We start from the raw sequence: 24,227 nt of genomic DNA, 5'->3' as shown, positions 1-24,227 counted from the left end.
AATCGAAACGTCGATCTGTCGTCGATCCGTAATCCGCAACGTGGATATATATATCTTTGTTGAGATGATACTCACAAGCTACGGCGAAGATGAGATGATCGCTGAATATGGACCCTACGTCATTCGTTGCGACGCAATGATACACCCCGGCGTCCTCACGCCCTGTCCTCTGAATACGGTAGTAAGGCCCCGAAGTAAGCTCGACGTTAAGGGGCATTCCGTCTTTGAACCATTTGTACTTTGGTTGAGGATTGCCTATGAAGATGACACAAAGTTGTACATACCTAAGTAATTTTTCTCAACTGTTTAGTCTAAAAGATAGTTAAAGAATAAAAGGTTTAAAAATTGTGTAAAGATAATTAAAAAATGCACAGGCCACCTCTCTCATTGACAAGTATACTTCCTTTAAACTGCGTAAAAATAATTATTTGTACGATCTTCAGTTGAAGAATAATTTAACGTGAAGAAACTCAGTGAATGATTCAATGCAAAGTCACGGACGATGCTACAGCCCGCGAGCTATCTAATACCATTAGTACAGGGTCATACGATTGAATTACATGACGCTGGACATTGATAAGGCTTCATCTGGCCACCGTCTCATCCGCCTGTACGTCAACCGATATTTCTGCAGGACAATGAAACACCATGCGGCGAACCTTATCCTCGATGCTGCTGCGGTCTTTACCTTTCTCTTTCGCTCTTTTATATTTTGTTTATTTTTTTTTATTCAAAGTAATATATTGATTGTATACTTAGGCACTAAAATCCCGAGAAATTTTGACAATTCGTACAAATTAATGCCAGAATAGCTCGAACTATTGGCAATTGGATGAAATGGATAAACAAAATGGTAATAACAACTGGGTTTTTATTTCTATAGCATATTTGGAAAGAAATGAAACTAAATTTGCAGTATCTCTAAAGATCTTGCTACTTAAAGCCATTTTAGTATTGAATTAGAGCAACAATCTATTAAAAAAGAAAATATAAGCTTTTTCTGTTCAGAAAGATACATTCAAAATTTTTACAAGTGTAAACAGAGATGCGCAACACTTTCCAAGATTCAAGAGTTGTTACTAAAATTTATTACCGGAGTAAATTTTCAAAAACTCTTTCTCTATCTCTCTTTGTTGTTCCTACGACAGGAAATTTTCAGAGAAAGCCCATATGTTACGGTTGTGATTCCTACCTCTCGCTTGGCATTGCAGAAACTTGGTGCGATTCTCGCTAAGTATATTGCCACTGCTGGACGGTTGATTGGTGAAGCGCGGCTCCTGAAGTGGTTCTGCGAACAGAGAAACGTTTTCTTCTTCAGATCGATCTCGCAGAGACTGATGGAAGCCTTATGGCGCCACAGATTACAGATTAGTCTTGCAATTCACAAGTATATTATAAGATTGGTTTATAAATAGTTTGAATAAAATTATAGTGAATATAATAAATGAATCATGTACATGCAAAAGGCGCCTGCAAAGTCATTGTCATGATGTCTACCTAATACCTACGGTAGAAACAAAATAATCAGAGCGCAAAAAGAATAGATCATAAAATAAAAAGTAAATAGAACAAAAAAATAGATCGTAGGACAGATGTAAATTAGGTAGAGTCTACCTATCATATCCTAAGACGTCTTAAAAATGTCTTAAAAATATGTCTTTAAGACGTCTTATGTCCCGATTTTAGACATGCGTGCTGTCTGAGTAACATAAGAATGTACAATAAGTACAATATTGATTAAGTTTATGAAGAATAAGACTCGATAAAACGGTAGCAGCAAAACGAAAGGAGGGGAATAAGAAGAGAGATTTAACGTCACAAGGTAACTAATGAATTAAAATATTTAATTGCGGCGTAAGAAGAGGCGGCGGTACGATTTAATTGCGGAATTTAATTTTTGAAGTTCGTATGGCAGATTCGATCTTAATCTCGTGTGATTACACGTGAATTCCATACGGCTGACCGACAGCCTGAGTCATTGCGAGCGTGTACCAGAGACGTAATAATTTATTACGGTGCTCCAAAAAGGCTGACGAACGAGAGAAAAGAATGCGAACGAACGGCCGCGGATGCCGAGGTGCCGAGTCACATGCAACGCACGTAAAGCCGACACGTGCACCCGCCCGTATCCACCGGACGTTCCACGCTCTGGTGATCTTGACACGCGGGTACACCGCACACCGGTGTCGCAACCTCTCGTCGTTCCCCGTAGAACTACGGTTTGGTCGTGAACAAAAAGGAGCGAGGTAACGATTCAAGTCAAGAGAGAGCTTTCAAGAAGGTACGCCAGCCGATTTTCAAGATACAAAACTCTTTATTATAGTTTTTAACCGGAACAGCTTAAAAGATTTCCACACAGACATTTACTTATATAATTATCTTTAAAGTAGGATGCCTCGACTCGATGTGCGCCTTTCTATAGATATTAGTAGCTTTGAACAAAGTACACTTCGAACGCTTCCTGACTTTCATGACGCAAAACTAGTTCTCTAAACAGAACAGTTTAAAGAAAATATTCGAAAAGATTTATATGATCATCTTTAACCCAGAAATGGGGACCTAAGGTGATTTTTGTATCTCAGTGTCGAAAAAATAAAACTTACGTCTCAGTAATTTTTTTTATGGATCGAGAATCCATACCTACGTTTCATTCAAAGGTTCCGAGACCCAACCCGCATAATAGAAAAAATTTAAGACCTGTACATTCATAGTATAGACCTATTGAATCTTGTTGTTCAATGAAAACATAATATGTGCAAATACTTAGAAAAAAATAACAAGTAATAAAATAAATGGTTATAAATTTATCTAATGCAAAACATGTTTTGTTAATGATATTTTTGTACATATTTATTATACTTCAATCCGATTAATACATAAAAGATTTAAGAAGAATCAAGTTTTTATAAATATTTATTTTCATTTAAAAGTAATTTATGTAACTTATATTTTTATATAATATAATAAACAAATATCATAAAAATAAATTATTTTTAATAATTCTGGAGCAAATACAATATGAATGATTTCATATATAATTATATATAATTATATAATAATGTTCTTTTTTCTAATAACTATTCTTTTTACAAACCTTTAAATGTAGAATCCTATCACAAAGCAATACATAAGCGCTTTATTAATTAAGATCTCCAGTTTTTAGAAATACTATCAGTATTATACTAAATTGCTTAATGTGTCGTTTCTTTCGTTTTTTAAATATTTTTTTCTTCTTATTTTTTTCAGAAAATGTTGATGTCAATCTATATTGTCCTTAAATACTAATAAATTATAGAACAATCAAAAATGAGCAATGTGTAATTAATAACAATGACTTTAAATTGGGGTGTAAAAATGACTTCAGATAATCATGCAAAAAAAATTAAGCGCCCATTCCCCATTCCCGGGTTAAAGCAAGGTATCTGTCTACGAGATAAACTCGAATAATATTTTTCATATAATATTTATAGTTTGCACAAACTTGTGCATGTATTTGCGACTTCTGCTAATTTGAACCGCGAATTTATGATTTATGTGGAACATTCTTTAGAACTTTAGAGAAAGTTCCTACGGATGTATAAACAATAACAATTCACAGGCTGATGACGATCGCGGGCGACGAGTTTGCCGCGCGCATCGTTGTACATACCTTTCAACCGGCAATTCATTCCGACCTGATGCACCGCGTGATGCATGGGTCCGCGTTCTAATCACACACACGCGGTACAATCAGTCACGCCGTATCGTAGGCGGATTCTTAAGAACGAACATCGTGTGATCGCGTCGCACCTGGGCCGCCATAAATATCGATTCGGCCCGATAAGCACCGTCGACGAAAGGTACTTATAAGTACGTGATATCGCTGCCACATATGGCAATAATATGTGACAAGTCTCGCAGTTTGATTTTTTTCTAGACACAAATGGTTTTTAGAGCGAAAACGAAAATTTACCGAGGGCTGTATTTTGCGGATATAAATTGATGACGAAATTATAGTCTGATTAATCCATTAAGGGGATGCTGGAGACAGGTCTGTTTTACCACGAAATTTTCAGACACACAAATCTTTTGATTGATTTCACCGAATTAAAAATTTTTTGTCCAGAATTAAAGTATGGACGATAACGAAGACGGCAGGCACCAATTGCGTATGAAAAACAAAAAAAAATTAGAAAATTACATTTTTATTTTCGATTCTGCGGTCGACTCATGACAACATTTGCTGCAGATAAAAGTTTTAGACTGTGTACGTATACAAAAACCTTGCAGCCGTCACGGAAATACAATAAAGAAGAATCCTGTGCTTGCAGAAATAAGCTGCGAGCTTTAGTATAAGAGAAAAGTATGTTAGAAAATTTCATATGCACATGTTACGCGTCTCCCCGAATTCAGCCAAAAACTCTGCGCTCTGTATGTATGTGTAAGAATCGGTGAGCACTTCTTTATCGACGCTGGTCGAGTTTGCCTGCGCTCTGTATGTATATGTAAGAATCGGTGAGCACTTCTTTATCGACGCTGATCGAGTTCGCCCGCGACTCCAGCATCCCCTTAAGTTCTAGAAGGCGTCTACGCATTTTTCTGTGTGTGTGTGTGTGTGTGTTTTAAATTTTTAACTCAAGTCCTAATCAAAGTTTTTGGACCGCAATTGATATTTAGAGATAAAGAGAGTAGCTCTAAAAATTTAGGCTGCGTTCGGGGAGCTCGCTATCAGCGCTATTTGGTTATTCTATCCTTGTTTTACACCTGATGAGCGATAAAGATAGAACGATGCAATAGCGCTAATAGCGCGCTCCCCGAACGCAGCCTTAGTCGACGATGAGGTGGGATAATTAAGAAAAAAGATATAAAGGTGAAAGTTAGAGATTTAAAAAATCTACCTTTTTGAGTAGAATTTTTGTTATAGGTCACTTAAATAAGAATTATATCGATTTATTCTATTCAAAAAGATAGACTAAAAAATCATTTATTAATTGAATATATGTCAGTAAAAAAGCACACAGAAACAAATGATGTATTAACAGTATTAGTCAAATTGGAAATAATCTTGTTAATTCAATAACAGTAATGCCCGGTTTCTTCACCGTCGGATAACTTTATCCTTAGGATAAATTCACTCTTCATCTCTTTCTAACCTAACTCTTAGAAAGAGATGAAGAGTGAATTTAACCTAAGGATAAAGTTATCTAACAGTGAAGAAACCGGGCATAGTGAAACAAATACTTATTTTATTAAAACAAGAACCTGACGTATTGAATCAACAAGATTATTTCCAATTAGATTAATGTTGTGTACATACATCATTTTTTCTCGCAGAAATCACATTTTTACTTCTACTCTTTCAACCTTTATATATTTTTTTAAGATATCCCACCCTATCGCCGATTTTTTCGGAAAAAGCAACTCTTTTTATCCCTATATAAATGCAAATTTTAAAACTAAAAATTTTGATTAACCCGAGTTACAAAGATTTAAAACAAAAAAAACGCGTAGAGGTTTCCTAGAATTTAATGGGTTAATTTTAGACTTTACTTTAACAGAATGTTCACGCAAGCCTTAATTACAAATTATAAAAAAACTTAGGTGTATGTAATGCTAAAGATCGGACAGTAACGCACGGTAAACGAGCGTGCTTATCCTGGTTTAGGATTTTCTAAAAACACGGATCGGTCTTTATCTCGAAGTAACTTAATATGCCTGTATCGTTTTATCTGTCATTTTTGCGAAGAAAAATTCCACCTCGTATTAACCAAAGTATGCTCTGATGTGCTTCTTTGTATCCCTCGCATTCCTCATCTCGTCAACATAACGGAGCACTGGAATCGTTAAGAGTCTCTTGGACGCGAACAAATTAAATTTTTTGTACGATACAACGGTTTATCTCTGCGAAGGCTAACTTGTAAGGGGAACGAGGTTTATATTTTATTTAACGTCTTTAGCGTTTCAGGTGCCTCGCGTAACGAGAATTCAGCTGAAGGATCCAGTTTCCGGATCTTATCTCCTTATCTCCTCGCGCATCTTGCGAAAGCGTGATGAGGTGACACCGTGACGCTAATCGGGCGCTTCACGAGAATGCGCAATTCATAAAAACGAGTGTGTAAGGAGACACGTTGAACACCTAAGAATAAACCGGCTAAACCCTACATTTTATGCGCCCCTATTTAACTGCCGTTATTTATTTCAAGCTCGTTGCAAGCTCGCTCTCCGCCGAGCAAAAGAACAGGCACTTTAAAGCTAGAACATTTCCTAGAAGAATTCCTAGAATGTGCGCGCACGGGGGATAAAATAAATTATGCAACGTTCTTTTTGTTAAGGTATCGCTAAATGCGGCGAGAATAAGATATAGGTGGAGGTGTTAATGTGCGAGGAACAGTACACTCCAAACGAGACTCTCGTTTGCGGGCTAATTATTGCAGAGGTAAACTTCTCGAGTATTAACAGGTGCAGTTGTTGCAGCACGTGCTGCGCCGCTCAATAAGTACTTGCAATCTAAGCTGTGCTGTGGATTTTAAATTCTTAGCACACGTCCGAAAGACTTACCGCACTGCAGACTGATGTTTTGATATAGCTAACAATTTTTATCTACGTTAAAAGTTCTTTGTAACAGTAATATTTAATATTTGATTATATGTGTAAACTGATTTTATAATAAGAATTAATAATTTTGATGTAAATAAATTAAATTGTTCATTTATATGTAATACTATTATATAATAATAATTATATGATATAGGGACTATATTTTGCAGGTGAAAACTAGAATCTCTTAACAACAAGTGGAGGAAACAGCGAATTTCGAAATGAATAACATTAATAGCATTTCACGTTCACTTTCTGTATTCACTCGTTCAATAAAACCGACGATTGACTTCAGCCAAGATGTAATCGATTCAGATTCTCTCGAGCGAAGGAAGAGAGTATACGTGTTACTTAACGCTTTTAAAAACCGCTCGTTCTAGATCCTCTAGATAGTCTTGCGTCCAAATGGAAAGTTCGAGCATCATATCGAGGATGCAAATCGCAAGTTAATTAGAAGTAGACTTTCATGGAATTTTAACGAGAGAACAGTTTTAACGGAGGTATCTTGGCAGAAAATGACGTGTAATCGCTTTCCAAAGATTCATGAGATTCATGAGTTGAATTTTCGCTAAGTATTCGATGAAATTCCAATCATAACTGCATCTGCGAGAAGAAAAATAAATGTCGATTTCGATGCAGAGATAAAAATGATGCATTCGCAACGCGTATTAAGACCTTTATTTATTTTAAACAAACTTTGGACGGTTTTAACTTGTTCCCTATTTCTACCTTTGCGAAAAACCGCCTGGAATATGTCTATGTTTCCAGAATTTGTACTTGTATTAATTATAATTAATTCTTCACTTATAAGTAATAGCTCAAGTGAATATATTCTTGCGGCAAATTTAGAGACTTTTAGTTGGCTCATTCATATATTGATCAACTCCTGAAATATTACTAGATAAAAAAGTAAAGATTGTAAGATAATTTTCAATTTTAATCATAAGAATGACGCTCTATATTCAAACAGGATGCGCAATAATAAAAAAAAAAAGACATTAGCCTCTTGAAGTTATGAAATTCGCGAAATAGCTTTTTAGTCAGGCAGGTTTATATTTCCATGTTAAATATTTCATAAATATCTGACGTAAGCAAATCTAGAGCATCGGAAATAAAACGCGTGCTCCTATAGAAATTGTGTTAGAACGAGTTACTGAACATAACTGTGATGGCAATCATCGCATGATTCGCCGTGCACACGACCTCACACATATACACGCAACACAGGTACAATACGTGCAAGCCGAGGCCGCTGAAAAAACCCCTATTTTAAGCGACGCAGCTGTCACTAAGGGTAAAACGGGGTGGCACGTTTACAGAGGGGCATGGACGCGGGTCGCAAACGAAAGGCTTTGGTGTCGTCCAGCAAAATGAAGGAATTTCTATTTCGCGTACGCGACCCAGAAACCACCGTCGGGATCCATTCATCTTTAAGCGGTCGTGCCGCTACAATTTGGTTCGTTGTATGCTAACGATGCGAAGGACGTGATAAACGGTAGTCTTGCGAGAAAAATCGAAAAAACGCAAACCGGCACGTTTTGGTTAGCGAAAAAGTGCAAGCGTATATTAGAAATAATTTGAACGTTCAAGAATAAAAAATATAACCAACTGCTAACTATCAGGAAACGCGGAAAAAGATATAATAAAAATATGTAAAAAATAAAATATATATATATAAATATATATATATATTTATATACATAATTATATAAAAAGTACGAATAAATATAAATATTTTATATTCTTATATTTACAATGTTTATTCTTATCTCTGGATCATAATTATAATTACAATATTACTTTGAATAATAATTTTGCATAACTTTTGCAAGAGATTTCTCAGCGCGCAGCGCGAGAACTGGAGAGTGACGGAAAGAAAAAAAAAAGAAAGTCTTTGGAGCGCGATATGCAGGGACAAGCACTTTTAGATGTACTTGCCACGGATTCCGAACGGAGATGCCCAGATAATACACACCGGTCGGTGGGGGCGAGGCACCGCAAAACGTTGCGCATTGCGTCTTACTGCACGCAGCCAGCTATATTGCCGTTGTCAGGGTGCTGACTCCCTTTTCACTGCAGTCTGCAGGTGGCCAACCTCTCGAGTTCTCTCGGGTCGCGCCACATGGCGGATATTTTTCAATAGCGGAGATTTTTCAGAATTTCCTCGACAAATTTCTAGCTCCTTTTTTATTTTTCAATCTTATGGTTTTATCTTTTGACCACGTACGCATAAAGGAAATATTGCTGTGTAAAACTTAAATTTGTTTGACGGAGTAGTTTTTAAATTATTTATGTTATACCTATATATATGAAGGGGTAAAAACCACACATGTAAGTCAATTTTTATTAAAAATATTTTCTCGTGTGCATAGATGCAATTTATATATTGTACAGATTGCATCTATGCACACGAGGAAATATTTTTAAAAGTTTGACTTACACCACTGTGGTTTTTACACCTCCATATGTATAAAATAATACAATTTATACATATATATTACATACATATATTTAATATACATATAATTATTTAAATTTAAATAAAAAGTATATGTATATAAAATATATCTTTGCGTAATATATATATAGAATCTGTATCAAATTACCTCGATTATAAATGGGAGGATGTTTCTTATTAAAATCATCTTATAGTATAAATCGCTACTAAAATGCTTGTATTTTCATTCGAGTAATCAATAAAAAACCGGCAATGCGGACGTAGAAATGCATATTCTACTGCAAATTAAAGTGCGCGGATTCTTGAATTATTTCTGATGGTAACTATTATTCGAAGTTCCTTTAAAATGCGCCAACGGCGGCGGCGGCGGATGCGATCAATCCTTTTAAGTGACGTAACATGCGATGAACTTTTCTCACAATTTTCCAGATATAACATATATACGGTATCTCAGGCAAAAATTGCACAGCGTTATTTCTTGCCAAGTTTAGAGTTGACTTATCTGAACAAAAAAAACGTCCACATGTTTCTGGTAAAGTTAGCACTTTATTTTTAAAATATAATTAATAAAAGTTGTGGCTCTCAAAGACCTCTATAAGATTCCTGATACATTTCAAAAATAAATTAAATATGATTCGATTAAATATGAAAAATAGAAATCTGGGTAAACGGAGCGTCAACATTACATTTTCATTATTTACTAAAATTGCTAAAAATTTTTTCATTTCAATCAGAAACGTGTTGTCACAGTGCTTTTCGATAAAAGCACTATCAAGAATTGTCGAAAAAATGCTATATTTCTCATTCCTTTTTTTAACACGCAGAAACTACACTGTTAAATTCGTAGTGTCAAATTATATTCAATTTGAGTCATTTTTAATCATTCCCATAGATCGCCACTGTTTCTACTCAATATGTCATTAATTTAATTAAAATAATGTTAATTTAACTAAACCAATAGAGTTAAAATAATGCTGGTTTGTATCAAAGTAACAAATTCGACACACATGGTAGTTAAAAATAACAAAATGTTATTTAAAGAGGGGCGGCGATATGGTCTAGTGGTAGAGCGCCAGACTCGTAATCTGAAAAACCAGGTTCGAGTCCACTAGAGCCATGAATCATGGAAAAGTTTTTTTTCCGAAAAAACCGCGCCTCTCCGTGCAAGATGCGGAGAAAACTGAGCTCCGTCTTTCGGAAGAGACGTTAAACCGTTGGTCCAAAGGAGGAAACAGTAAGGTAGTGGATGAATTTGAGGTTAGGGTTGGGTACGTCCCTTCAAAACGCCCTTTAAGGCCCCTTGGGGTATATAAAGTAAAATTCTTTATCCAAAATGTTATTTAAGGTATTTAAATGTCATCCTTTAATATTTAACAGAAAATATTTTCATCATCTTAATTTTAGAATCTTAATGTACTAAAACTGCACACCTGAAACCAATTCATGTTTCTTTGATTCCGGAACACCCTATCTGTCTGTCGTTCGCGAGACATCATTCAGTGTAACGCGTTCGAATGCGATTGTGGAGCGACTAGCATGTGCCATGCATGAAAAGTCGGTGGCGGTTCAGACCATGGCAGACACGATACCAGGGATATTTGGCTGTTTGCCAATAAGCCGAGAGCAAAACGAGCGAGTTTCACGGTCGAGATTGAACTCTAGAATGCACCCGACCAGGAGAAGAGGCCGTGACCCCGTAGAGAATTAACTTCGCGCAAATTTCCTATTGCGTTCTCATATACAATTTGAAAAATAACAATAAAAACGTCATTTTTCATGCGTGACCTGCATGCGAGAATCGAGATATTTTTTGCGTAACTTTTGAGATAATATAACCGCGAACCACGAATTCTTGCCGCACTACCGTCGTAAATATCGCTACTCACGCGATATTTATGATATCTCCATCGCCACCATTGTTCGCGGTGGTCGGGAAATTGGGACAACCATAGTTGCTTTCGAGTGGGCAGCGGTTCCTTCGCCACATCGCGTGGAAACGTTTACAGTTTCGCGAAGCGAGAGGAATCGCGCAAGGTCTCGCCCTTATACGCGTGCGAAAGCGGCTTTGACCGCTGCACTGAGTCGCGCAACGTCTCGAGCTTGAGTGAAACGAGCTGCAGTTGGCGGGGAAAATATTTTCGTTTACGTCGAGACGTTTATTTATCCTAAAGGGACGCCAAGAACACCAACTGTGGAGATCTTGTTTCAGATAAACACGTCGATCTGTACATGTCCCACTCCTTATCCACCTTCATTCTTCTTTAGGACGCTTTATATTCTTCTGGGCAGTTTTTTGTTTCGTTTACATTCTGTCTATTTTATGGTATAAACATCATTATTTCTTTTACATTCTCTTTCTTTAATTTCTGGTAGGCACTACTAGCCTTATTGTAATGCCTTATTTTTTGAGTGTGTTCTTTCGCGTTGCATTTGTATATCATATTTGTCTTGTAAATTATCACTACCATCTCTTATGCATAAATTATTATTATTATATACTGCGTTCCGATGGACGACGATGAGTCAGCGCCTAGACGAGAAAGGGGTTTTTTCAGGGGTTTGTCTAGAAATAACCATCCGCCGGCAGTGGAATGCACTTACTAGAGTACAACCATGCAGGAGTGCAAGCAAGGCACATATGGTAGAAAAGTTCAGGCGTGTAAACTCGCACGAAATCGCTGCCACGTGTTGTTATCCGTAGTCGATGCACGTTCGGGGCTCGTAAAAAAGGCGAGAATTGAGTTAGTTTGAACATGCCACGTTTCATTGAGCGTAAACAATCCGCGTCCCGGAACGCGGTCGACTTCGGCGAGCCACCCAAGGGAGCTTCCATGAACTCTTCAACCATGAGAAGATGCATGATGCATATATCGATCGTCAGATCGATTTTATCCGGTTGTTTACTTTGATCCCGGATATGTGACTTCACTTCTCAACTCGTAAAACAATATTAATAACGGAAATGAGTTTAAAAACTGATTTATGCGCGTACAAAGATTTCTATCGGTATTATATACGTGAAAAAAATGACATTTGAAAATCACGAATGTCGCATACGTTTCTAAGCTGATTTTCCAGAAAACAAAATATTAAACATGCGTGACAAAATGACGATATGTTTTTTCACAAATGCACATGTTTCATTTACTTGTCCGCGCGCATCCGCACCGTCGATTACGGCACATCCCCTCTACGGTGATTAATAGCTAAAGGTGCATCGTAGCGAGAAATTGCAAGTCGCTCGTATGCGAAGTATCGCCGAGACTGAGAGCCGTCCTGTTATCGCAACGGTGCCGGCCGAGCGTTTAAAAACCGCATGTTTAACGAGGCACAACTCCGAATTAGCACACAGCTACATGCAGATTCCCACCGAAGATACATTCCCATAGACGCACATCGTTTGTCTACTCAGTCTACTCGTATTGTGCATCCCGTTGTCCTGCAAATCCTTCCTCCGTAATTACAAGTTTTTCATATATCTTTCTTTATCGTATTCATTTATTTCTAATTATCTTCCTCTTTCAACATTTTAGTTCACGTTTATATCATTTATCATAATTGTGTTATCGCTTTCATGACTTCCTGTTCTTCTACCTAGTATCCTTTTACACCTTTGAAAACCTGAGAACGTTAGTGATCTCATCTAAACGTAATTGCAGGTTCTTGAACGGTATTTAGTCTGCTCCTAAGTTTTCAAGAGATTTTTCCGGGGTCTGTGTGTGAAGGGAGAAAAATCGTTGTCCGAGAGTACTCCTTGGGATAAGAGAAAAGTTTAAGTAACGTCGCGCAAGAGCGCAGGCAGGTTCTTCCACGCGTTGGTTCACGAGCTTTAAATTAGCGCCGTACCGTAAAGTTTTCGGGGCTCCGCTCCGTCTCCGACGCGGATGCACTCTCCCCCACGTATTTGTTATGCACGCGCGAGTGCACCGGCGGGAGGATGCAGTGGATGCACGCGTTCCGAAGTTCAGTGAACAATCTGGGATAAAACGAACTGGGGGCAGCTGTCGGACCATGTGCGGCATGTATACGTAAGCCGGTAACCGGGGAACCTGTGCGGGTCGGGTCGCCTCGCCTGCTGCAACGCGGATGCAAGGATGCTCTCCAAAGGGAGGTCCTTTAATGCGTCCGATTACACGCGCGGCGCACATCCCCCCTGCTTTATTCTCTCCTGCGGCGTTGTGGCGGAAAAAAAAATTGTTTCAATCGTTCGGGCGGAAGACGAGAACGACGGAGTTGCATGTGTGTATACGTCTAAAAATGCGGAGGACTCCTCATCCGAAATCCCAAACATTCAATTAACAACAAACAGCGTAGGATTTCTATTTATTTATACCGAGTCGGCGGCAGATGTAAACTGGACTAAACTGAACCGGATTGAACCGAACGGAGAATCAGTGGTTGGAGCACGATGCACGCGATGCATGCACTCTTGAAAAACGATCCGTGACCCGGCTCCGTGACTTTATTTCTGGCCGTGCGTGGCCGTGCGTGCACGCGTGCAGCCAGACGGTCACGCGGCGACCGTAGTAAGCGGCGGCGTATTATGCGAAGGGTCTCCGCGCGGCCTATTTTATGGCCTTGAAGAAATCCTGCTTTACTGCGTCACCGTGACTGGGCACTGCGTGAACGCATCATGAGAAGAACAAAAGCACATCTACGAGGTGCAAAAGACATCACGCTGCAGGACATCCGAGGCGAATATTTCCGTTCGTTAAAGTTTTGCTATATGTGCTCGTTTGATGAGGATTACCTCATAATTATACGGTAAAAGATTAAGTAAGAAACAATCTGACTTTCCTTGTTTTCAGTGATAAAACTATCTTCTCTGTACATCCGATTATCAAATCATTGTTAAAATTAGTTTTAAAAAATATGTAAATTGGCAAGAGAAGATTCAGAATTATAGAGAGAACCTCAATTGGATCAAGTTACATCCCGAGGAGCATGCGGCAGTTTCTCACAGTCCCTTCCTTCGCGTGACGTCCTTCGTCCTCTGCCCTTCTTTTTCCCTTGCTCTTACGGATTTTGTTCTCGCCGCGAAGGAAACGTCCCATGAAAGGATCGACGTACAAATCGCTCGAAGGGGAACGCCAGCAAGGCTGGCGATCGCGAAAACGATTTAGCGTATCCACGCTAATTCCTCTCGCACGAAACAAGAAACCGTGGTCAAGATGAGAGACAACAGAGGCGAAGGTGGGCAGAACGGATGGAAATCGAGGAAAGGAAAGGAGTCATGCAAACCTCAGATTCGCGCTCAATGTATCCAAACATTACACGAATTTAATAGCTTTTTCGACTGGACTGGGTTGGGTTGATCAAACCCAATTTATTGTATTATCACAACGACCAACGACCAAACTGATCGATTTGTCGAAGTCATTAACCTTTCGTAGTCACACTTCTCTAGAATCCCGCGATAGTCCCACTGGGTCGTATTGACCCAATCGATTTTTAATGGTTGCCACTTTAATGGTATCGGTCCAATCGGGTTCAAATAATTCTGGAACATACCTTAAACATTCTAGAATATAAAAAACTGCGGTTTTGTGAGAAATCAAATGGCAACATGTTGAAAAAAAAATCGTGAACAGTACATGATTAATGGTCTCTACCTATAGAGAATACTTCAAACTCTTCTAGATGGCGGATCAAGCCCCATTTTAAGCTAGACATTTAGCTGATATTTAGATCCAAATGAATGTGGGTCATATTGACCCAAGTGACTACAAAGGGTTAAACGCTTTAGGAGCCTAGTTTAGTCGAAAACTAGATATAAATTCTTTGCTTATTTTCTCTACCCATCCTTGAGATGTTTTCCACTTATTAGAAGTTTTCCGCTAAATATTCTTTATTTATTTTGTCTGCTCGCGATTCAGAATGAAACGGAAAGGAGAGCAAACTGCTCAGTAGATAATTTGTAATGTCTAATGTCGTTACGTAAATCGTGGAAACATTAAGAAGTCGCTAATAGTCGTTTCACGAAGGTGACTCGTTGCGCATCGCGCGCTAGAGTCGTCCAAGCCACAATAGCATCTCTCGGTGAGAGTGATGCAACGGTCGATGATTAATCCCGAGGAAACGCGGAGTGTTCCCGGAACAGACAATCCGTGTTAACGTTAAGCACCCGTCTCCAATGTCCTTTCGCACTCGCACTCAGGTGAGCGAGAATTTTCCGTTACCGATAGGGACCTTGAGTGAGCGAGCGTTGCGCAAGCTGCATACTAGCAACTGACTCGAGACTCGAGCGTGTGCAACGCGCGCGTCGTCCCGTTCACCGATATTTTCACTTTTCATCGCGATTCTGCCGCGTGGTGTGTGGTCAGTGGCGGAACAAAGGAAACGCGGAGGAAATGTAGCGGCGGCCGCGCACACGAGCGAAAGAAAACGGAGGAACGTGAACAGAAGAAGCACGTGGGAGATGAAGTGCCGCGACGCGCGAGAAGGGCGTCGAAAGTCGGAGAACGAGCACGGATGCACTTGCTTCGACACATGCGACTCAGCTTATGCTGGGAAATGTCGCGGGCGACATAATGGCGAAGAGGCATGTGTAATTTACTTGCCGTGGGCGTGACAGAAACGGAAAGTCACGTTTCGCAATTTTTCCACCGCGTGCACTCGACGAAGGTATTACGTCTATCGGGAAAGTGTTTACACCGTGACGTTGCGCTACGCGGGAGATTTATCGTATTGCATCAATCTCCCTTCCTCTTGTCGATTCTTAAATCTCAAATCGCGTGGTTTTTAATTATCCAAATATTGTAAAAAATTAAATTACATTTAAATGCGAAGTAACGCGGTTTTTCAACGGCACGCAACACTGATGAAGCGGGAAAGAAATGAGTCTCTGTCTCTGCTCGGTAATTCGCTGGGAACGCGATTGCCACGCTCGGCACGATATCGGAATGAGCTGCGGAAATCTAACATTGGCGAGCTACCAAAAAACAATTTGGCGCGAAGCGAACAATTCAAGGATTCGCTGCCGCTCGTAACGATGAATATCCGAGGAATTCGTGCCTTAACAAAAAATAAATATGAGAAATTGCTGCAAATGAACGGAATTGCTGCGAATGTACGAGATACGCGAATATGGAACTTCTCTACCGTACCACGATAGAAACTCCTATTTATGACGCCGAGTGCAAGTACACAGCAGGCCTAAGGGAATAAAACCGAGAAGTTAGAAAGAGAGAGAAAGAGAGAGAAAGAGAGAGAGAGAGAGAGAGAGAGAGAGAGAGAGAGAGAGAGAGAGAGAGAGAGAGAGAGAGAGGAATACGAAGGAGAAGATGATGAAGAAGAAGAAGAAGCCATGAAAGACGAGAAAGCCTTGTCGAGGGAAGGGAAGGAGCGGTCAGTGGCCCCTGTGCACCGGCTACCGCGTCCCATGGCATCGCCTCGCGTCGACGAGTTCCACGCCGCGGCGAATAATAATGGGAATTACAGAGTGGCGCACTGTGAGGACTTGAGGCCCGCGCTGCTTTTTGTCGTCGCCAGGTCTCATGAAGATAAAGCCCCGCGACTACGGTAACGAGGTCGAGACAATAGCGGTCCCGAAGCACAGCGCGGGGCCTCCGGTTCTCCCGGCATTCTGAACGTTCCGCCTTTCCTTCGAGGAGCCGATATGCGGAGGAGAGGGGCCCGTGGGCCCGATGAAGAATTCGCTGTAATAGAGACGGTGGGTCAAAAATTCGAAGATCTTCCGGCTTGCATCCGATATCTCTCAAAGGAATCTCGTCTTCTTCTCCTTTCGGACATTCGTCCTCTCTTTTACCCTTTTATCTAGTTGCTTCCATGTATTTAATCGAAAAATTAACGGCAATAACGATGTTTTGTTCTATATTTTATTCTTTTTTCTGTTAATAGTAACTGAAAAACATTATTCTGGAAATACACTTCCGCTTATTTGCTTTCTGCTATAAACTATTATATCCTGACATTCTGGTAGGAGAGCTTGATGCGCTCCAATACGTTCAAATCGGCAAAAAGGATTTCGCAGACGGGAAGAAAAATGAAGAAAATATAGGCTAGGCTTCAACGAGAAAGGAGATGGACGCAGGTATCAAACGCAGAGGATTCCGCGGCGTGAAGGACAGGAAAATGACTGTAATGAAGATGACGCGGTTACGAAACGATAAAAGCAAAAGGTGGCCGGCACATCCGGTCGCTCGGAACGGCGCGGGGCGGAGAGGATAACGGCCTAAGGCCACTCCGGAGCCGGTAAAGGTCGCAAACTACGATCTCCGTCGTTTGCCGAGTTTTTGTTATCGCGACTCGCAGAAATCGTTGCGTCTTGCCGGTATATACCATCGGCGACGTTACGTTCAACTGTGCCGCAATAAGAGTATCGTACGGAGCATTCTTCACAACGCATAAGCGTACTCCTTCCAAACTGACAAATTATTTGATCAATTTTGGGCTGCGGTCCACTTGACGTTACAAATGCTTTGGAGCGTTCTTCTTCTCCTTCTTTCTTCATTGAAAGAAAAGAGAAGAGGAATGCTTCGAAGCATTTGTAGCGTCAAGTGGACCGCAGCCTTGAATTGACTTTTCCTCTATAAAAATTCCGTGGTATTCACGATAACTTTTCGGGATACAAACAATCGAAAAATGCAGAATTGCTCAAAAACTAAGCTCCGGTAAAAGGAACAAACAGGTAACAAAAACATTTTCAGTTCGTTTCGAATAGATTCTATTTCAATGGAATTTTAAATGTAGAGTTTACATACTTGTGCAAAGATAGATAATATTAAAAATTATGTGTCTATATGTGTGATACAAAACGGTAACTTTTGCGACGTTTCCGGTGAGAGAAAATCGATTTGAAACGGGCCAAAACATTGAATGAATGGTCTCTTTTGCTTTTTCGTGATTTTAGTCCCTTCTGAAATTCGTCGCATTTTTGAATGACTAATCCAGGAAGTCTCCCCGGGATACGCACTCGATAGTCCTAGCCGAAGAAAGCCACACTCGCTCAATAACGTAAGTAGGAGGCTATAGAAAATGGTGGGAGCATAAGGGGGAGAGCGGCTATTCTACGGGCGAGGGAGCAGAGAGGGACTTGTCGAGGACCACAGGTAAAGGCCCTTGTTCTCCATTGTGCCCCGGTAGAGCTGACGCCAGTGATAGATACCTTTCCTAGCGCACCTACGTATGTGTATATACGACTACCACTACAGTCTTTTGCGTGTCTTCTGCGTATCTTCCACACGCAGGTTAAAACGCAAGCCTTTTTTATATCGGCCAAACGTGTGGGAAATCAGCTCAGTTTTCTTCCACGAAGTCCATCAGATAACGATAACGCGAGATAGCATGGCAACCGATAACGTCTCATTTTATTATTATTTGTTCTTCTTTTCTTATACTATATTTTTAATCAACGTTTTAGAGATATGTGAACTATTCGAGTACAAATCTCACCCGATTCAATTCGATTTGAATTTCTATGATTCGAATCCAAACAATTTGAAATTTTCGAATCTAGAAGATGGTTCGAATATGAATCATATAAAGTGTTAATTTAAAAAAAAATTATATTTCCCATCAAAGCAAAAATATAGTCATGTTAACAGGTAAGTACGTTAATAGGTGCCATGCGTTCAGTAATATAACAACTCACTGAGCGGCTAAGTAGCAGTCAAAAAGTTTATTTCTAATTTTTGACAGACCTCTGTAACTCTATCAAATTGTAAAACTTTAAATATGCGGAAAAAAATAGTAAGCTATGAGTATTGATAATAAAATTTTATTTTATTTTAATTTCTGTGTATGTAATTGGATAATGTTATTGGATACTACATTAGAGTATTTTAATAATTTATGTATAATTTTTCTAATTGTTTCAGTTACTGCGACATTAAATTAAATATATTTTATTAGTTTTATATTAAATATTTAAATATATTTTTTGCTTTAAAAATAATTTATTTTATATAATCAATATTATTTTTCCATATTAAATCTCTTATTACCTATGTATTAAAATTCAACCTAATATCTAATAATTATATTGTTAATTAGAAATTATATTTCAACGATTCAAGTCGATTCAACATAAAAAATCCTTGAACCACATCTTTACAATATTTACGACAAAAGGAAATCTATTCTATAAATTGTAAATCTAAGGACAGATATTTCACGGTTTTCTGTGTAACGAATGCCACTGATTGTGAACGAAACAATCTCAATTTTACGAAACGAGAATCGCTCGATTTTTATTTAAAAAAAAAATAGGACGCGCGATTTGGTAGGGAAGAACGAGACTTCGGCATCGCGACTCTTATCTCCCTTTATCTGCCGGTCGGCTGGTATCAATGCTCGACGTTGTCCAAAGAAAATTTAATCAATGAAGGTCTGTCCTCATTATGAAGTTGCGCGTGCCAGAAGCGGAATGAGAAGCGGTCTTGATTTTTTTTCTTGTATCTTCTCTAGAAAAATCAAAGGGGCGCGAGAGACCTTTGAATCAAGGCTCGAACAAACGAGCCAACTATGTGTCGATTTACTTGAATGATTTGGAGTAGACACGTTCAAACTTCAAGTTTGGAACGTCTGTGAAGTTGGCCCCACTTTTTCAAAATTCGAAAAAAATTCAAGTTTTGGACCGTATAGTTGAAGAAGAGAAATCTATTTTTGACAGAATATCCGAAGATTTAACTATTTAAGCTTTCGGTTCAGAAAACTCGAAACTTTGAGCTCGCAGTTCGATAAGAATTCGAAGACGAAGTTAATTATTCGTCGCAGACGAAAACAATCAGTTTTCGTTTGTTCCCTTCTCGCGCAATATAATCAACTATATTACTTTGCCATTTTGCTTTAATTCAAGTTCGAACAGATACCTACACGATGCATTCAATGTACTTGCCTCGCGAAAATATATCTTGTATTTGCGCATCTTTTAGTCGCACTGTTTTCGTGCTAGACGCGAGAGGAAGCGTGGAAAGTGAGTAGAAAGGGTTAATTCAGTATTGTCCCCATGCGGCACGTGCTCACGGAGCTATTGCGCCTCGCCTCCCATCCCCCCCGCAAACGAGAGGTCAACGGTTTAACTTCGTTCGCACAATTAGTCCGGATTAACGTCGTAATAAATCTCAATTAGGGTCGCTCCTACGCCGCACACTCGACCGCCCTGGGGGAGATCTCGCAGATTTTCCCCCCGGCGGGCGCGTTGGTCCACCGGGGGTTTCAAAACGCCGCGGGACGGCGTTTATTGAGAAGTAATCACCGTGCGAGTCGCGTGCAACGTATTTGCATACAGTTATTCACGTTTACGCGGCGCGTAAGCTAAATTATCTTTCCATACATAAATCTCGATCCCTTCCAGCAAACCACCATTCCTCTTCGGTTGCTAAACAGATAGCTAGATAAATTGAACCACTGTGTGTGGTTCGATTCAGTTTAGTAATATAAATCATCGATGCGTTTAATGATATCCTACTCTTTTATTTAATCGTATAATTTAAATCATTATTCCCCAATAAATAAACAACAAATCAGCGATTCGATAAAACTACTTGAATCATGAAGATTTCTTCTTGTTTGTTCCTTTGATCTTTTCTAAGATCTAGCCTCCCTGTGGTTTCCCGATTAGTAAATCCCAGACAGAGCACTTCGGATAAACAACTAGAAAAAGTTTCTCTCTGTTTTTCCCTCTCTTCATTTTTTTTCTCTGTCAATCACCGAATCTATTTACACATGTCGCAGTACCATCGCGCGTACGCCACTTGAGAATCTCTCCAAGTCTATCGTAACATAAAGAGGATGGATGCTCGATGTTCAAACTAATGAATTCATTGACCTCAGCTACGGATTTTCTTTTCTCCTGCCTCTTCTCTTTTTATATATTCTCTTCCTGTTTCAGCACAAACACTCCAAGATCGCCGGTAGTCGGCGATATTTCACGCAGAATTATTTCGCGTCTAGACTCTTCCGACAGCTTTAGCAATCGCATAAGGAGATGACCTCAACCAAACTTCGATTAACTTAATCGGCAATTAATTAAACTGGCGGGATTACTTACTGCGAGATTTCTAACTGTTATACAATTCGTTGTCCTGATCTAATCTTTCTTTCCACATGTTAAACGACAAAATAGATCGAAAATAATGCAAAGTAACGCTATTCACATTACACAGATTGTATGAAGATCCAGGTTCGAACCCTGACTGGGGGGTGATATTTTTCGCAATAAAATATTGACAGTGATTTTAAAAAGGATGCTTATTAGCATCAAAAGTTACATCGATTGAAAAGGACCAAAACGAATGGTCGAAACGTTTACTTTATATCAATTTTTATGAATAAAGCTATTTATTAATATGATATCTTATATTTAGTCTCTCATTATTCTCTATATTGCTATAAAAAATCTTTATTGTCAAATCATGTTGTCTGTCCGGCAAGTTTCGTACCCAGTAAACTTGCGTTTACTGGGTACGAAGTGGTCCCAAATCGGGATATAAGACGTCTTGAAGATCTTAATGACATTTTTAAGACGTCTTATGTCCCGATTTGTCTGATGGGGTAGATTTTATCATCATGTACGTCACAAACATAGAATTCTCATTATCGTGAGTATCGCAATGACGAAATAATATTGCGCGATCGAGGGCTCGCATCTTACCGGTGGCGCAGATGCCGCCGATGATCCAGACGAGGCAGACACCGGCGAGAAGGCCGCGCGTCCTCGCGGAGGCCGCCGCCGCCGGCCGCTGCTCCATCCTCTCGCCTCGCCGTTGCGCGACGTTGACCTCACTCTCTCGCTCCCCTTCTTCCCTTCCTCCCCCTCCTCCTCCCCGTCTCCGTTCGCCTCCTTCTTCTCCACCGTCGTGGAAGGCCTGCTCCTTCGCTCGCAGCGGACGCGCGTAAGAGCCTGGCTCCGGAAGCGCACCGGGATCTACGCCAATCGCGGCGATCCGCGCCGCGTCCCCGTCTCACGCACACTCGCGACTCGCATTCCGCGCGATGCTCTCGCTGCGCTATTCACCCCCTCCTCCCCCTCGATCACGTTCGAAGGAGGCGCGAGACGTGCAAACGCGCTCGAGGCGGCCGGACTCGCGTCCTTCTTGCTCCGCGAGGTCCGAGACGAGCGGAAAGGGTAAACGAGACTCGCGATGCCTCGCGAAGGGAAAGGAAAAACGAAACGTCAGAGGTGCGGTAGGTGCAGCGGAGACGAACGCGCCCCGTAACGAAATGAAAATCGCGCCTCCGCCCACCGCCTGTTCACCAAGTTGACTTCTTCGGGCTTCTCTTTAAAGACAGGCTCGTTTCTCGTGCCCTCTTCTCCCTCTTGCTCTACCTTCCACACTTTTCTCTCTCTTCTCTCTGCTCCGTGCGCGCGAGAAGAGTAAAGTCCGTGAGAATCCGCAGAAATTGATGGGAACGATGGGAGAGACCAGTGTCGATCGAGATTGATCGTTATCTCCGTCCTTCTGCCGTTTAACGAACGGACGACGATCACAGAGGATCGGCCGCTAGATCACCGCGACATTTCGATCGCGTTCAGTTCTCACTCTCGCGTCTCGTGTTTGACGCGACGCGCTTGAACTCGCCGCGAGGATACGTACATGCGGTCTTCGCGTAATATTGACACGCGGTGTCAAGACTCCGCGCGACGACGAATTCCTCCTCGCTCTGCAGGAGAGAAGGTGACGCGAAGGCGACGCAAACGTCGCACGCGCACGTTCACCTGGTAACACCTGGCAACACCTGGCGAAGGTGTTCACAACACCATTAATGCCGCTCGCGGCGAACTTCGCGGGAGATATCGGACGGAGCGCGAAACGAAAGGTAAATGCGACGCGACTTCGCGATCGCGATCGCGCGCGAGATCGATCCGCCTTCCTTCGTCACCGCGACGACACGACACTCACGACAGTCGCTCCGACTTCGAGGCGCCGTCCAAGTTCCGTGTGGCCGACCACGCTTGCACCGCGTCGCTCGGCGAACGCGTTCGGACGACGCGACGGGCGAAGAGCGTTAACTTGAAATCGCGTGCACGCGCATGCCCATCATAGCCGTCATAGCCGTGGGCGCTAGTGCGCTACTGATCGGCCAATCGCCGCCGAGCGTTCGCTTGCGCTCTCGTACGGCCGCGTTCGGCAACGCATCGGCGCGGCGAGCGGACGACGTCGCGCCGCCGCGGCTAGGGAGTCTCGTGATGTCGTGATCCCACGTGATCCCGTCGGTCGAGAGAGCGCGGATTGGCTAATTTCTGAAAAACTGTGTATCAGCGTGCCACTTGTTGAATGTCGAAAGAACAAAAGAAGAGAATAAGGACCTCTATGAAGTTGGCCGGACAACTTCAACGTATCGAACTTTCATTAATTGGAATCGATTGGTGGTCGTTTGGTGGTCTTTGGTAGTCTAGTCCGATCGTTTGGTGGTTAGTCGTTTTCCTGTAAAATAAAAATGAAATTTCCGGTGTGAAGTTAGCCGGACAATTTTTATTTTTCAACCAATTTAACTTTTTTATAGCTCATTCGACGCGGAATCGTTTGGTGGTCACGAATATCACCAGTAAAACGTTTGGTGGTCAACCGTTTTCCCAGAAAATAGAAAAAACCGTATGCGCATAATGCCGTAGTCGGAACAATTGTATTTATCACCCAAATTGACTTTGACAGGGCTCAGTCGACGCGGAATCGTTTGGTGGTCACGAATATCGTCATTAAAACGTTTGGTGGTCAATGGTTTTCCTAAGAAATAGAAAAAACCGTACTCTCACGCCATTGGTCGTATGACTCCGTGACGTTAGCTCGGTAATTTGATGGATAAACATTATTTATCAATCAAATTGACTTTCATACGGCTCAATCGACGCGGAATCGTTTGGTGGTCACGAATATCGTCATTAAAACGTTTGGTGGTCAATCGTTTTCCTAAGAAATAGAAAAAACCGTACTCTCACGCCATTGGTCGTATGACTCCGTGACGTTAGCTCGGTAATTTGATGGATAAACATTATTTATCAATCAAATTGACTTTCATACGGCTCAATCGACGCGGAATCGTTTGGTGGTCACAAATATAATCAGTAAAACGTTTGGTGGTCAACCGTTTTCCCAGAAAAAACGAAAAACTGTATGCTCACGCCATTGGTCGTATGACTCTGTGCTATTAGTCAGAAAAATTGTATTTGTCACTTAAATTGACTTTGATAGGGCTCAATCGACGCGGAATCGTTTGGTGGTCACGAATA

The 24,227-nt window shown here is 40.8% G+C and overlaps 1 protein-coding gene across 3 annotated transcripts in view; it reads right to left on the bottom strand.

Moving 5' to 3' along the window:
• Positions 1 to 23,031, bottom strand: part of LOC112458152 (protein sidekick) — a 40,418-nt gene extending 17,387 nt beyond the window's left edge. For 2 of the 3 annotated variants that reach the window (XM_025021598.1, XM_025021599.1), the window contains exons 1-3: positions 21,651 to 23,030; positions 1,193 to 1,288; positions 76 to 255 (exon numbers count right to left, since the gene is read on the bottom strand). In XM_025021598.1, coding sequence (XP_024877366.1) covers positions 76 to 255; positions 1,193 to 1,288; positions 21,651 to 21,747 — 373 coding nt within the window. In that variant the 5' untranslated portion in view covers positions 21,748 to 23,030. Of the gene's footprint in view, positions 1 to 75; positions 256 to 1,192; positions 1,289 to 21,650 lie in introns of all 3 variants that reach the window. The other variant, XM_025021597.1, reaches the window with a different exon arrangement.
• Between the last annotated feature and the right edge of the window lie 1,196 nt (positions 23,032 to 24,227).

The sequence above is a fragment of the Temnothorax curvispinosus genome, unplaced genomic scaffold, assembly GCF_003070985.1.
Source record: "Temnothorax curvispinosus isolate PA1 unplaced genomic scaffold, ASM307098v1 QBEX01008747.1, whole genome shotgun sequence".
Taxonomy (NCBI): Eukaryota; Metazoa; Arthropoda; class Insecta; order Hymenoptera; family Formicidae; genus Temnothorax; species Temnothorax curvispinosus.
The sequence above is the reverse complement of the archived record's forward strand: the minus strand, read 5'-3'. Positions and strand labels throughout refer to the sequence as shown.